This window comes from Mus caroli, chromosome 1 (assembly GCF_900094665.2).
Source record: "Mus caroli chromosome 1, CAROLI_EIJ_v1.1, whole genome shotgun sequence".
Classification (NCBI taxonomy): Eukaryota; Metazoa; Chordata; class Mammalia; order Rodentia; family Muridae; genus Mus; species Mus caroli.
Window position 1 is genome coordinate 181524082 of NC_034570.1, and position 12935 is coordinate 181537016.

General features: G+C 46.1%; 2 protein-coding genes across 4 annotated transcripts in view; one reads left to right on the forward strand and one right to left on the reverse strand.

The window, feature by feature from the left end:
- Positions 1–5183: 5183 nt before the first annotated feature.
- On the reverse strand, positions 5184–6012 carry LOC110296647 (translation initiation factor IF-2-like). Its single transcript, XM_021165367.1, has 2 exons — positions 5964–6012; positions 5184–5902 (listed from the first exon to the last, which is right to left on the reverse strand). Exons 1-2 carry the CDS (start codon positions 6010–6012, stop codon positions 5184–5186), a joined length of 768 nt encoding a protein of 255 aa, XP_021021026.1.
- Lpgat1 (lysophosphatidylglycerol acyltransferase 1) overlaps positions 5532–12935 on the forward strand; it is a 65985-nt gene continuing 58581 nt past the window's right edge. The window contains exons 1-2 of one of the 3 annotated variants that reach the window (XM_029480923.1): positions 5532–5708; positions 6867–7131. In XM_029480923.1, coding sequence (XP_029336783.1) covers positions 6894–7131 — 238 coding nt within the window. In that variant the 5' untranslated portion in view covers positions 5532–5708; positions 6867–6893. Of the gene's footprint in view, positions 5709–5953; positions 6116–6866; positions 7132–12935 lie in introns of those variants that run through there. The other 2 variants (XM_021184016.1, XM_029480950.1) reach the window with 2 other exon arrangements.

The window sequence follows — 12935 nt, forward strand, 5'->3', positions numbered from 1 at the left end:
CCTTTCAGTGCCCCACCTCTTATTTCTTGCCTCAGCTCATTGGCCATCAGCTTTGTTATTGATAGGTGATGCTTGTAAAGAGATTGGCTGCACATTATCTCAGAGCTGGAAGTGGAGATGGGAAAGTACCTGGGCTTGTTAGCCAGCCTAGCCTTCCTGACCAGACCTTGACCAATCAGAGACCCTGTTTCAGAGGATTTGACACCAGAGGTTGAGAAAGTGCGTGTGGTTCTGCCAGCAGCTAGTTCCCAGAGAAGCACTGCAGACGTGGTCAGGAGCACACCCTTGGAAGGAACAGAAAATTCAGCCCAGACTCCTCTGTTTGCTAAGTGGCCCAGGGTAAATTGCTTACTCTCCCCATTTCTAAAATGCAGGTAGCAATAAACTTTATAAAGTTGTTATGAGGATTAGAAGAAGGAATGCAGGGTGTGATAACATAGACCTGTAATCACAAGCATACTTGAACAGAGCTTTGAAGATTGTAAATCCCAGGACAGACTGAACTTCACAATGAGGAGTTATCTCAACAAAAATAAATAGCTAAGGAAACAAATATTGAGAGAACTAGGGCCAGTGAAATGGCTCAGAAGATAAAGGTGTTTCTGAGCAAGTCAGAGTTTGAACCCTGAAAACCTTTTAAGGTGGAAGAAAAGAACCAACTCCACACAGTTGTTATTTGACTGCCACACATGAACTCTCGTCTACAGGCCCCCACCTCCATCATGTGTACAATAATAAACAAAATGTATCGAAAGAAGGGAAGTACACAAAGCACGGAGAGCAGGACTAGCAGCAACCTTTTGAGTGTGCTCACTCAGTGCTGGGGAGATTACAATTAGCAAACACATTGTTCTTTTGTTTCTTGCCTCGGGCAAATACAATTTTAAATCTGCATTTGTCTTATTCACAGGTATACTATGTGAATCTGTGGGTTCTGGAGGAAAAAGAACTTGCTGAAATTTTTTTTTAGAATATCATGCCCACTCTAGCCCCTAAGAAGCCACCAGTAGAAATGGGGTGCAGCTTTGGGCTTGTAGAAAATGTTAACTCTTTAGGAATAGGGAACATTTTCACAGTCAGAAGGTATGTGTTGTGTGCCTACCTGAATAGGCAGGACAGACAGGTGTGTCTAGGAAAATGCAACACTGGGCAGACGATTCTCGTTTAGGGTGCTATCTATTGGTGGGGTCGTTGTCTTACAGATTCTCCAGGGCCCTAGGGATGGTTTTAGCTGGGGCAGAAGAAAAAGGAAACCAGATGGACAGGAAAGGAGCCCAGGAAGACAGAGTTGTTTAGGTCATAAGAAGGCTGAAAACAACCCTGTTAAAGATTAGTTACTCAAATGTTTTGGTCAAGACTTGAGGCTCTGACCCACCTTGTCTAGAGGACTTTAAGTTGATAGCCCCATAGGTTTTATATACAATGACTATTGGTATCTTTCCATCCAGTCGGAGGTTGGTGCTGACAGCAACTGGAATGCCAGACTCTCCGGGGCTGCTGACTTCTAGGTTGCCACTGTTTCTTAGCAATCTCGGGCCTGTGCCAAGTCACTGCATGGGCACAGAACTGCTGGTGGGTTCCCCCTAGAGAGGAAATAGTCCATTGGAGCCTCATTGTAGAAACCAGCACAGGCAGGTAAAATGTTTTTATAATTGCCACTAGGAAAAAGAGCGGGCCCTGGGGGAAATCTTCTACCCAAGGGACCCCCCTCTAGTTATAACCTAATTCGTTGTGCGTATGTGGATCATGTGGGTGGAATCTATTCTCTGAGGTGTTAGGTTAGATTGTTTTCAAATGTGTGGAGACTCTAAGAAATGGAAGTTGCTGTATTTTCCCACCATGTTTTGTGGTTCAAATCTAAGGTTTTGAGACAGCCTGTTGCCGTAAGGTAGGGTCTGTTTCCTTTTTGTTCCCTATTAGGGTTGTACACAAAAGCTCTGCAACTCTGGAATTAAGGTTCATGTTTTGTTAAAAACAGCTCTAAGTGGTGGTGGAACAGGAAACTGGAAGCCAGTTGTCACTGACTTTTCTACAGCCATTCTGATCTTCCTGTTAGGATCATTCAAGGAATTTATATCTCTATTTGCATGTGGTAGAATGCAAATAAACCATAGGAAAACCTCAGCAAGTTAGTGTTAAAAAGTGGCAAGGCAAAAAAGTTATTATATGCAAAGAGGAAAAAAAAATGAATGCAACATGAGAAACTAAAATGAAAGTTGAAATATAAGAAATGGCTGTAAACACCATCTGAAACGGTTTCCTGAACAAGTTAGACCAAACACCATTTTTCATGATTTATAGAGGTTTAATTATCTTAAACTGAACATAATTCTGTGGTCAGAAAGCTAAGAAAAGTCCCTTCCATATGCTGTTGGCATATTTGTACCTGTAGCATGGTGTGCTGCACAATTTGCTGAACTTCAAGAAAAGCTGCACAGGCAGCTTCCTGTAAGGGTAGGCCAGGGTACAGCTAGAGCTGTAAAGGGCATATTTAGCAGGCATTCAGCCCTAGGTTCTCCCCCACCAAACAACAACCAAGCAAATCCTCCTGGGTAGAAGCTAGTTAACATAACGAGATGATTGAGGGAACTGGGCTTCCTGGTACTTTGCCTGAAGAGCAACTAAAATGAGAATGTCTGCTGCAGTGTAGAGAAGAGAATGCTATGGCTGAACAGCACCCCAGAAATTCATACACTGGAACTCAGTTTCCGCTTCCTCAGAATGCAAGTAGACCTGGGGCCTTAAAAGAGACAACTATTTTGAAACGCAGCCATTAGTGTGGGCCTCAATCCAATCAGACTGGTTATCTTTTAAGAGGTCTGACTGGGTGTGGTGGCACATGACTCTAATCTCAGCATTTGAAAGGAAGACACTTCAGTAGAGTACCGTCTGAGCCAAATGAGGAGGTGAGGGCTGGCCTGCTGGTTTCCTATGAAGACCCGTCTCTCGGTGAAACACCAGAAGGGATTGGGACAGAGCTAGAGACAAATGCTTACAGAGAGATGCCATGTGAGTACAGGGCAAACCAAGGAGACAGGCCAGAGAAACCAACCCTGTCCACACCGTGATCTTTGGCTTTAGCTTCCAGAACTTGATGAAAACTAGTGACTAGCTTTTTGTTGTGGACTAATGCAGACCGAACAGACATGATCCAATAATAACTTGCAATTAAAAGATTGTGATCCAATAATAACTTGCAATTAAAAGGTTGTACCTCTAAGATTCAGGTTACTTAAAGTCTATAAACTACCAACCTCAGAATCTCCTATTAACAATTTTTGTTTCTTTGGTTGATTGGTTAAATTTTTGAGACAGGGTCTCTCTCTACATAGCCTCAGCTGCCTTGAAACTCACTACATAGTCCAAATTTGCCTCAGACTCACTCAGATCCACCTGTCTCTGCCCTGGAGTACTAAGATCAAAGGTGTGCTCCACCATACCCAGCATTCCTTTAATACTCTGAAAAATGCAGGTTCCCAAGATCTCCTGTTATACTATTCTTTTATGTATCTGGGTTCTTACTGTGGTAAAATGTCACAAATGATGCTTTTGGAACCGAAATCTTGAGCTTCACTGCTTGGCTAGCAAGTGCTAATTTTCTTAAGTTAGTGTATCTAGTGTTCAGGCAGATGTTCTACCGTCTAGTAAGCAGATGTAAGTCTCGATGCTTGTTATCAGTGTCAGTGGGTACCACAACATGTGGAGAAGCTGAGTGAGATGAGAACAAGTGGAATCCTTGAAGAAATTGATGTTTGATTCTTTTGCCTATCTTCCTTAAGAATATAATGACACAACTTGAATGGTCATCTTATTACACTTCTCTCCTTAGGTTTATTTGAAGGTCTTGGTGCCTAAACTGAAAGGAAGAATGGCCAATGAATGGGTGTATCTGATTTTTCTATTGCTACTCATCAGTTGAGCCTCTATGGACAGTTCCTTGACTCGGCCAATTGCCTTTAATTCTTTTTAGTTGTGCTTTGTCACAGGCTGGGTTGGGCCTTGAAAATACACATGAGCTACATCCCTAGCATGTCCTGTACAGTAAAATATGTTTGTGAACAGGTAAAGGATAGTAATAGCTATACAGGCTAACATACATGGAAATTATTTATATATCTATATCATACAGGTTCTGTGTAGAATGGGAATTAAAAAAATATTTCCACATGGCAAAATGCAGCTTTCCTGTCATTCCTGGATCAAGGTGGGAGGGAAGAGAGGGACAGTTTTATCAAAGCATGAACATTTTTTTTGGTTTGATTTTTTTTTTTTTTTTTTTTTGACAAGGTCTAGTAGCCTAGGCTGGCCCAGGACTCCTGGCACTCCTGCCTTAGCCTCTCTGGTGCTGGGATTATCGATGAGAACTACCACACTGGGCTTTGACATTTTCACAGTAGAGACAGACAATAAGTGATACTCCTTCAAATATGGCAGTTCCCTAGAGACACGTGAAAACTGCCATCCTAGCTGGGCATTGTGGTTCAAACCTATGACCCCAACTTTGGGGAGAATGAGGCAGGATGTTTTCTACATGTTGAAGGCCAGCCTGAGCTATGTTATAAATTACAGATCAGCCTGGACTACATTGAAAGTAAGGCCTGGTTTTAAAAGAAGGAGGAAACAAACTGCTGCTCTATTCACAAGGCTTTACCTATTCATAGACAGGGTCTCTTAACTCATTCTTTATCCTAAGCTAGCCTGCAGCTCACATCAATCCTCCTGCCTCAGCTTCTCAAGTGCTGAGATTAGGAGCATGAGCTACCACACCCAACAAGAGACACTGGGTCTGAAAGGACCCTTGGTTTTGGTGGTTTTGTTTTGTTTTAGGTATGCTGTCTGTATTCCTTATGGTGTTCAGCCTTTGAACCCAAATTCAGCTAATGTCCTAGTAGTGATCAGGGCTGGCTAGGAGTTCCTAAGGCCATTGTTTCAGTATCGAGCATGTGGCTAATTGTTTTTTTCTTCCTTCATTAACTCAGTTCTATTTCTGTGCAGACCACTGGATTCTCACTGATCTGCCCCCACCGTGTGTGTGTGTGTGTGTGTGTGTGTGTGTGTGTGTGTGTGGTGTGTAGCGGGATTGAAAATGTTGTCATTCAGGTTTCAGGTGCTTTCCAGAAACAAGAACTCTGGCACTTAAAACAATTGATTTAAAACGCTAGACCGTAATGCCTTGGGGAGGTTCAGAAGAAAAGCCCTGAGCCCAAGCGAGTTTCTTTAGGAATGAAAAGGAGAAAGCGTGCCAGCCTGGGGCGGCCAAGGAGCCGCAACAATGCAGCGCGGCGGCCCTTTTGGCTGAAAGGGGTCCAGGAGGGCCCGAAAGGTCCGCGCGCGCTGGCAGGGCCGGCCTTCTTCCCAGACCTTTCCGAGCAGCGTTCTGCCCCGCCCGACTCGGGGCTCGGCGACGTCCGGGGCCTAGGCCGGGCGGCCCGGGGCGCCCTCGACCGCGCACTAGGGGGTCCGTGGGGCGGGCCGCGCCGCGCCTTCGTTAGAGGGCGCTCAGGGGCGCCGCCGCTTCCTCCCGCCAACCCGCCCCGCCGGCCGGGGCGCACGCAGCCACCGGGCCCTGGGGAGCGAGCGAGTCTCCACGCCTCCGGGGACCTGGAGCCGGGAGGGCCGCGCCGCCGCTGCCGCCGCCTCCTCCTCCTTCCGCCGGCCATGCATTCTTCCGGCTCCCGCAGCCCGGGCTGGGCCCCGGCCTGCCCGAGGTAAACCTGGGGCGCGGCGGGCCGGGCCCGGGAGGCGCTGGGGGCGGGGAAGGGTGCCGTTGGTCGCGTGGCCTGTGGAGGAGGCGGCGGCGGCCCGAGGGCCGAGGGCGCGGTAGGCCCGGGGAGGAGGCGGAGGCGGGGGCGCGGGGCATCGCCCGCCTCCCCGGGACCCGCCCCGGTGACAGGTCCGGCCTCTGAGTCCCCACCGCGCCTCTGTCCGCAGGCAGCCGCGAGGGGACTAGGGCGCCCGCGCGCCCGCTCGCGCCGCGCCTCGGGCCGCCTGGGCCGCCGCAGCCGCGTCCATGACCGCGACCCCCGGGCCAGGGACTCCCGCCTCCGCCGCTGCCGCCACTGCCGCCGCCGCCGGCCCTCGGCCCTGTCGCCGCTCGCCGCTCGCGCCCACTGAGGTGAGCCCGCCGAGGAGGATACCTGGCCGAGGGGAGCCCTCCGTGGAGAGCCCGCTGAGGGGACCCGGCGGAGGAGAGCCCGCCGCGGCGACCGGGAGGCCGTCCCGCTCCTCACCTGAGGAAACCGCTGCCCGAGCCTCCTCAGCCGGGCGTCGCGGGCTCCGCATCCCTCGCCCCTCGGCTTCACCTTCTGGTCCCGCTCCCCTCCCCCTCCCCGCCGGCTTCCTCTCATCTTCCTCCTCCTCCTCCTCCTCCTTCCTGGGCCCCTCTCCTTTCCTTCCCCGCTCAGAGGCGAGGAAAAGCAAGCACCCCGCTCTTGCGGACGAGCCCTTGGGGGAGCCCCGGTAAAGGCATGGCCGGGCGTTCAGGACCGGCGTGGCTGGACCTCCGGCCGGCGGGTCCGGGTCTGGGTCCGGGTCCGGGGCAGCGTGCGGAGACGGAGGGTCGCGGTGCGGGGCCGCCACCGGCTAGCGGGACGGTCTAGCGTTGGTTAACTATGTTCGCCGTGGCCCGTGCCCCGCAGAACGGCTCTCTTGACCTTGTGCGGCTCCTCCCTCCTCACTGTCCCCCTCTGGAATTTGCCCTCGAGATCGCCAGGCGGGCAGGCGAGCGGGCGAGCGAGCGCTGCATCGGGAGAGCGTAGACCCTCGCGTTTTCTTGTATTTTTGTGCTGGAGATTTCTGTGCTGCTGCTGCTGCCGCCGACTGCACCCATTTTTCCTTTTGAAATGATTTTTTCCTTTCATCCCCAGAAAGACAGGACCGACGCCAATGTGAGAATGGCCGTGACCGTGGAAGAAGCTCCGTGGCTGGGCTGGATCGTAGCGAAAGCCCTGATGAGATTTGCCTTCATGGTCGCCAACAACCTGGTCGCTATTCCATCCTACATCTGCTATGTAATTATACTGCAGCCACTCCGAGTGCTGGACAGTAAGCGCTTCTGGTATATCGAAGGACTCATGTACAAATGGCTTTTAGGAATGGTGGCTTCCTGGGGCTGGTATGCTGGATACACAGGTAAGAGGGAGAGAGCACTTTAATGCCCAGGAACCAATTTGCAATGCTATGCATAAGTCAGGAGCCATGATTGAATCTATGTTGTGCTTTCAGTTGAGAATGCCTTGGCTATTAGGAACAAATAGTCTTGTTGGATTTCTCACCAAAACCTCAGCCAGGAAGCCTAATGTTTTCAGAAGTATAGTTTTATAATTAAATATTGTTGATAGATGCCTTAAGTAGTGTATTTTTATGCGATTGACATTGACTCATTAAAGTTGGTCCTTAAAAGCTATCACAGAGGAATAGGAATGAATGCATTACATAGGACTTGAGGGCTTCCGTAGGGAAGATGTAAGATACTTAGCCCATAAGCATTGGACATTCAGAAGAGCCACAGAGACATACATATTTCTGCTCAGATAGTTTAATAAGTTTTTCTCATGTAATGTAATACTGCACTGTGTAATGTTTTAAGCTAAGTGTTCCCCATGTCTGTTATGTTTCTTTTGTTTCCTAGAATTTATATTTTATCTCATAAATCTATTATTAAAAATTTTTAAATATGTTATGCTAATTTCCCTGAGTGTCTTTAAGTGGATTTCTCCTTTTGTTTTTAAATTTCGTTTTGGGGACAAGGGGTAATGCTGTGCTGAAGTGGACTTTAATAGCACCACATGAGACAAGGTGTGCATTTTCTATACGTAAACTTCACATATTTTGAGAACTTCCATTTCTGCCTAAATGCAGTATCCTTTATTTTCTTTTATTGATTATTTCTTCTTTAGGATTAGAATAATGCAGAAAGGGTGAGGCTTCTAGCACTTGTGAGATGTGGAAACTTTTATTATGGAAACAAAACTGGTGGGCAGACTCCTCAGCAGCTATGCTGCAGTTCACAGCTAGCGAGAGTGGAGGGTAGTGTTTAAGGATCAGACAGCAAAAATGGTTCTCCATTTTTAGCTTCTGTCTCCCTCTTGTCTGCACTGCCTGCATCTGCAGATTTTATCCATACACCAGAAAGGGAGTGACAGCACAGGCCCTGGCAGCCTCCTGCTGTGTGAGGGAATGTATCTGTGGCCCCAGATGAAGGGTTTTTCCTTCCCTCGTTGCTGTCTGGTACCCTGTCAGGTCCTGGCACGGTACCTGCATTGCTTCTTGGTAATGAGCTGTTGAGATGCCGATATCTTTGTGGATACTATTGGGTAAGCAAGCTCCTTGTCCTTTTCAGTGCCTGGTAGCAATACTAATGATAGAGAGAAAATGACATTCCTGCCTGTCATGCCGAATCTCCTCTTAATTGCCTTGCTTGCTTGATGTCATTGGCTTTCCCAAGTATTCTATGTAATAGCTGGTAGCTCAGTATACTTATGTTTGCTTGTTTAAAATGAGCTTTTAGGCTTTCAAAAGCAGCTTGTATTTTTTTTTTCTTCTTAAAAACAATGAAATAACTGAAACATCTGTATCTATGTGTGGTACATACTTATGCGGACCAGCCTGATGGAGTGAGTGTTGACCTTGAGATGATGAGAGATGAGCGCTGCTGCCTGAAGGCTGTCACCTGTGGCTAGGACTCCTGCAGTTGTCCTTTTCTTAGTTTTCTTTTCTTTGGTGGTGGTGGTGGTGGTGGGGTGTTACTTGTTTTGCTTTTCTTTAGACAAGATTTTGTTTCTATATCCTTGACCATCCCCAAACATGTCACCCACACTGGCATTAAGCGGGGCTGCTTCTCAAGTGCTGGGAACACGGCTCACCTCCTGTGTGTTTTGAAGCAAAGCTTCCTGAGGTGTCTTCTTCCTTCCTTACTACCTGTCTCTCCGCGGTCATGGTGTGACCTCTGTGCTTTAGTCGCTTCCAAACATTTGCTCTTCTTTAGGCTGCTGCGTGTTTTTCATCAGATTTTAGTTTCTAGTGAGCAGAACACTTGCTTTTGGAGAGTCTGGTCACAGCCTGATCATAGCAGAATGGTTAAGAAGTCCAACAAAGTAGGAATTCGGTTTGATGGAAGCCTGAGCAGGTTTAAAGATGATAACCTGCATAGGCGTTAGTGAGCTCCTTTCTTTGCATTATGTGTCCCGTTTCTTCTCTTCCAATCAAGAGAACAGTAGGCATGCTGTTTTTCTTTCACAGATGAAAAATTGAACAATGTCAAAGGAATTGTCAGGTCTGCTCAGTAGCTTGGTGTTAAAACACTTGCCTAACATCCACAAATTTCTGGCTCTTAAAACTAACAAACAGGGCTCCTTGTTAGTGTACAGGAAGATTTATTGAAATTCTGTAAAGAAGCAAGCATAGAAATGAATCAGTCCTTCACACACATATGGTTCTTGCCCCATAAGCCATGACCCTGTCTTTGTTTGCTTAGACCCTTTTGTCAGTGCGCCTGCTCACTAACTCCTGCCATTGCTGCATAGTTTGCTCTCTTGACTGTCTGTTATGATCACACTAGCATTTCTAGTATGTTCATATTTTAGAATAAAAATTGCCAAATTTTTCTTGAAAATCCACTTAAAAGGAAGTTTTAAATATCAGAAAACTGGCTTTGAATGAGAGATTTCAAACTGGTATTTTAGTGTAAGACAAGACAAGGTTGCTCCGCTGAGGACTTACACTGATGATCTAACCTGCCTTGTCCTGGATGGTAGTAACTAGCTGGATGTGAATTAATTAAAACAGCGTGAAACTGAAATTCAGTTTACTTATGCCTACAACCCCTCAGCTGTTGGTACTTGCGTGGCTTAGGGCCTGCTGAACTGTAAAGTACAGATACAGATCAGGCTATCATCATAGAAAATTCTGCCGGACAGAGACAATCAAAATCAAAAAGCTTATGTCTTTTTTCCTTTTCTTAGAAAAGTTGCATTTTCTTATCAGAAAAACATTTTTTTTTTTACTAATATAACAGATTTCTGGGCTAGGGATATAACTTAGTAGTAGAATACTTGCAGTAAAAATAAATAAATAAATAAATAAATACATACATAAATACATAAATAGGTTCCTTTGGGATGTACAAGAAGATTTATCAAATTTCTGTAAAGAGGCCAACAAAATGAGCCCCTCAGATGCAGCTGTGATTCTTGGATGAGGAATAATGAGGCCCATAAGCCCAAGCCCCTCTTTTGTTATTGTTGATTGTTTTGTGAGAGAGGGTCTTATTCTACATCCCCTGGAACTTCTGGAGCCTCTACTTGCAATGACTATCTTTAAAATGTTGAATGCACTCAGACTATAATTACGTGTGTTTGAATAACGATCACTTTACCAGAATAAGAGAATGAAAGCACACTGGCCTTGAACTCACGATGATCCTCCAGCTCCGACCTCTGATCTTCTGGATTACAAGCATGAGTTAGCATGTCCAGCTTCCCAGAATTTTTTATTTAGTTTGTCTTCTCAGAGTTGGAGAACTACATGTAGACACAGAAGATAGAAAGGAGATTTCCAGGTCCTTCTGCCTGTTTCTGACCTTGTCTTTTCAGATGAACACGTCTTGAAAGGACTCTGAAGACAGTGGGGTTCATATGCAGGCTCACTTGGTACTAGAGAGAGGTGAGCATTTCTGCCACTAGCTCTTCAGAGGCAAATAATATACAGACATTGCATTCTGGAGACACGTTATACTGCTGGTTCCTGATACTTGAAAGATAGTCTAAAAAAAGATACTAGTTTAGCCAGGGATCTCCTTCTGCATGCATTACTGAGATCTGAGGTAAATTAGCCTGTCTCTCCTCCAATTTAAGAGAAGACTGGCAAATTTCAGAGAGAGAGATTATATTTAAAACAAAATGTACTTATTTAAAGTATTTTGTTTTGACTTTCGTTCACTTCTTTTTTGGTAAAGTCATTATTAACCAAACACACTTAATTAAAGTCTCAGTACATTAAGCAGTTTAAAGATCTTCATTGTAAGTGGGAGCTCCAGAATTTCTATGGAGCATTGAGAGGCTTTGGGCCAAAGTCTGGCTAGCAGGGGTTGGGGGCTTGCTGCGAGCCCGTAGCTTAGCAAAGGGTGCTTTCCTTAGATTGGCTGTCGCTCTCACCTTTGCTGGCCTGGGGAAAGCTAATGCAGATTAGGTTTAGTTTCCTCCTGATCTCAGGCTTTGATGGCTGGAGATGTGTATTCATCTTTGTAGAGCAGAGCTAAGCTGAGCTGCAGAATGTGGTGGGTTTTGTTGCTGTTACTTTTACCTTATTTCTTCCTGTGAGTGCAGAAGCATCTGAGAAGCATTGCTCTGGAAGGAAGTACACTGCAGCTTGTTCTCCAGTCAGTGATAACGATGCACTCGATGCACTCGCTGGAGGGTGACGCTTGCCTCGGTCTCACCCACAGGCTCCCTATAATCCTAGAGCCTCACCCATTGTCTGATGTTCACGGAGTGCTTGATAAGTGGGTTTATATGGACGTTTGAGGTAGGGTCTCATGTTCCTGGCTAGCCTAGTTCACTGTGGAGGTGAGGACGTCTCTACCTTCCAGCTGCTCGACTGTAGACATATGTCACTCCATAGGGGCTGAGGTAGTTATGCTTGTTTGTTTGTTTTTCTCAGGAGATAAAAGCTAGGGCCACCACATACCTACTTGAAGCCCTCAACCCTTGAGTTACACCTCCAGATCAGCAGGCTACTTTCTTGAGGAAAAAAACTCTTTCACTGAGTGCCTTCCTGATATCAAGGTTGCTACAGGCTATGAAATATGAACCCTGAACCAAATCACATGAAATAAGCATTTGTTCATTTAATATATTTGTTTTTGAACAGTGTTCTGCACTGTTGCTTTGGCTGGCCAGGCACTCACTTTGGAGATGTGCTTGCCTCTGCTTCCCGAGTTCTGGAGATAAAGGTGTGCATGCAGCTCCCTGCCCAGCCCTCCCTCGCGTAAGGAGTAGGAGCGGCCGCCCTGGAAGTGTTGAGACCACAAGGAATGATTTGCTTTAGGAACTTTGAGTGGTACTTGGCACAGAGAGAGTACCAAAGAGGAGCATACACGGAATGATGCTAAGGAGATGTGCTTCTTGCCTGTAGATGGCCACCGTAGGGGGGAGGGTGAGAGGGAGGTCACCGCTAGGGAAGGAGAGAGAAGCTTTAGTTTTTTGCTCTGGGGCTTACCACTGCCCCCCAGGAAAGTGCTTCTCTGTAGAATCTTGCCCCTAATTTTAACATCAGCACTTACAGTAGATTTAAAATACGTGAATAACTTGAAATTTGTATCTTCGTGGCAACAATATCAGTGGACACTTATTGAAACAAAAGCTCAGTGGTTCTGCGCACTTCCGTTAGTGAGTCTGCCGGCTCATTCACTTCCCCATTTGCTCATGTCACTGCTTGGAGCAGTTGTGTCGTCTGGTCCTGCTATGATCTCCTCCCCTTTTGTTACTGATGTAGAAATAGAGACAGGGTTTACAGTGACTTCCCCTTAAACATTAACAGTATTGATGTTTGCCACAGTTTATTTTTGTATTCCAAGAGCCAATATTGGTCCCTAGACCATGTCCCTGGAGCGTTTCTTAGTTTTACCTTCCTCTTTACCCTTTGTTTCAGAGGTGTGAGCTCTCTGAAATCATTCTATCATCTGAAAGCAATATCACAACTGGATTTCTATAAGAAGCTTAAATATTGCTACATTGATTTGTAGTATTGGAAATTTATAAAATCACACTTCCTTTATGTTTTATATTTTCATATATATAGAATTTAGGTCTTTAACTGTGTTGCCTGTTTTTTTTTTTTTTTCCCAGATATTTAGGAAGCTTTGTATTTTTGTCTCATTCCTTTATATCATATTCTTAGTACTCTACTTAATAACCCTGATAAAAAAAAGGTGAAAT

Excerpts from the sequence above, each read along its gene's own strand:
- LOC110296647 (XM_021165367.1), bottom strand. The coding sequence starts at position 6,012 with ATGGACGCGGCTGCGGCGGCCCAGGCGGCCCGAGGCGCGGCGCGAGCG. Across the intron at positions 5,903-5,963 it reads CCGAGGCGCGGCGCGAGCGG|AGGCCGGACCTGTCACCGGG; the intron begins GCGCGCGGGCGC and ends GTGGGGACTCAG.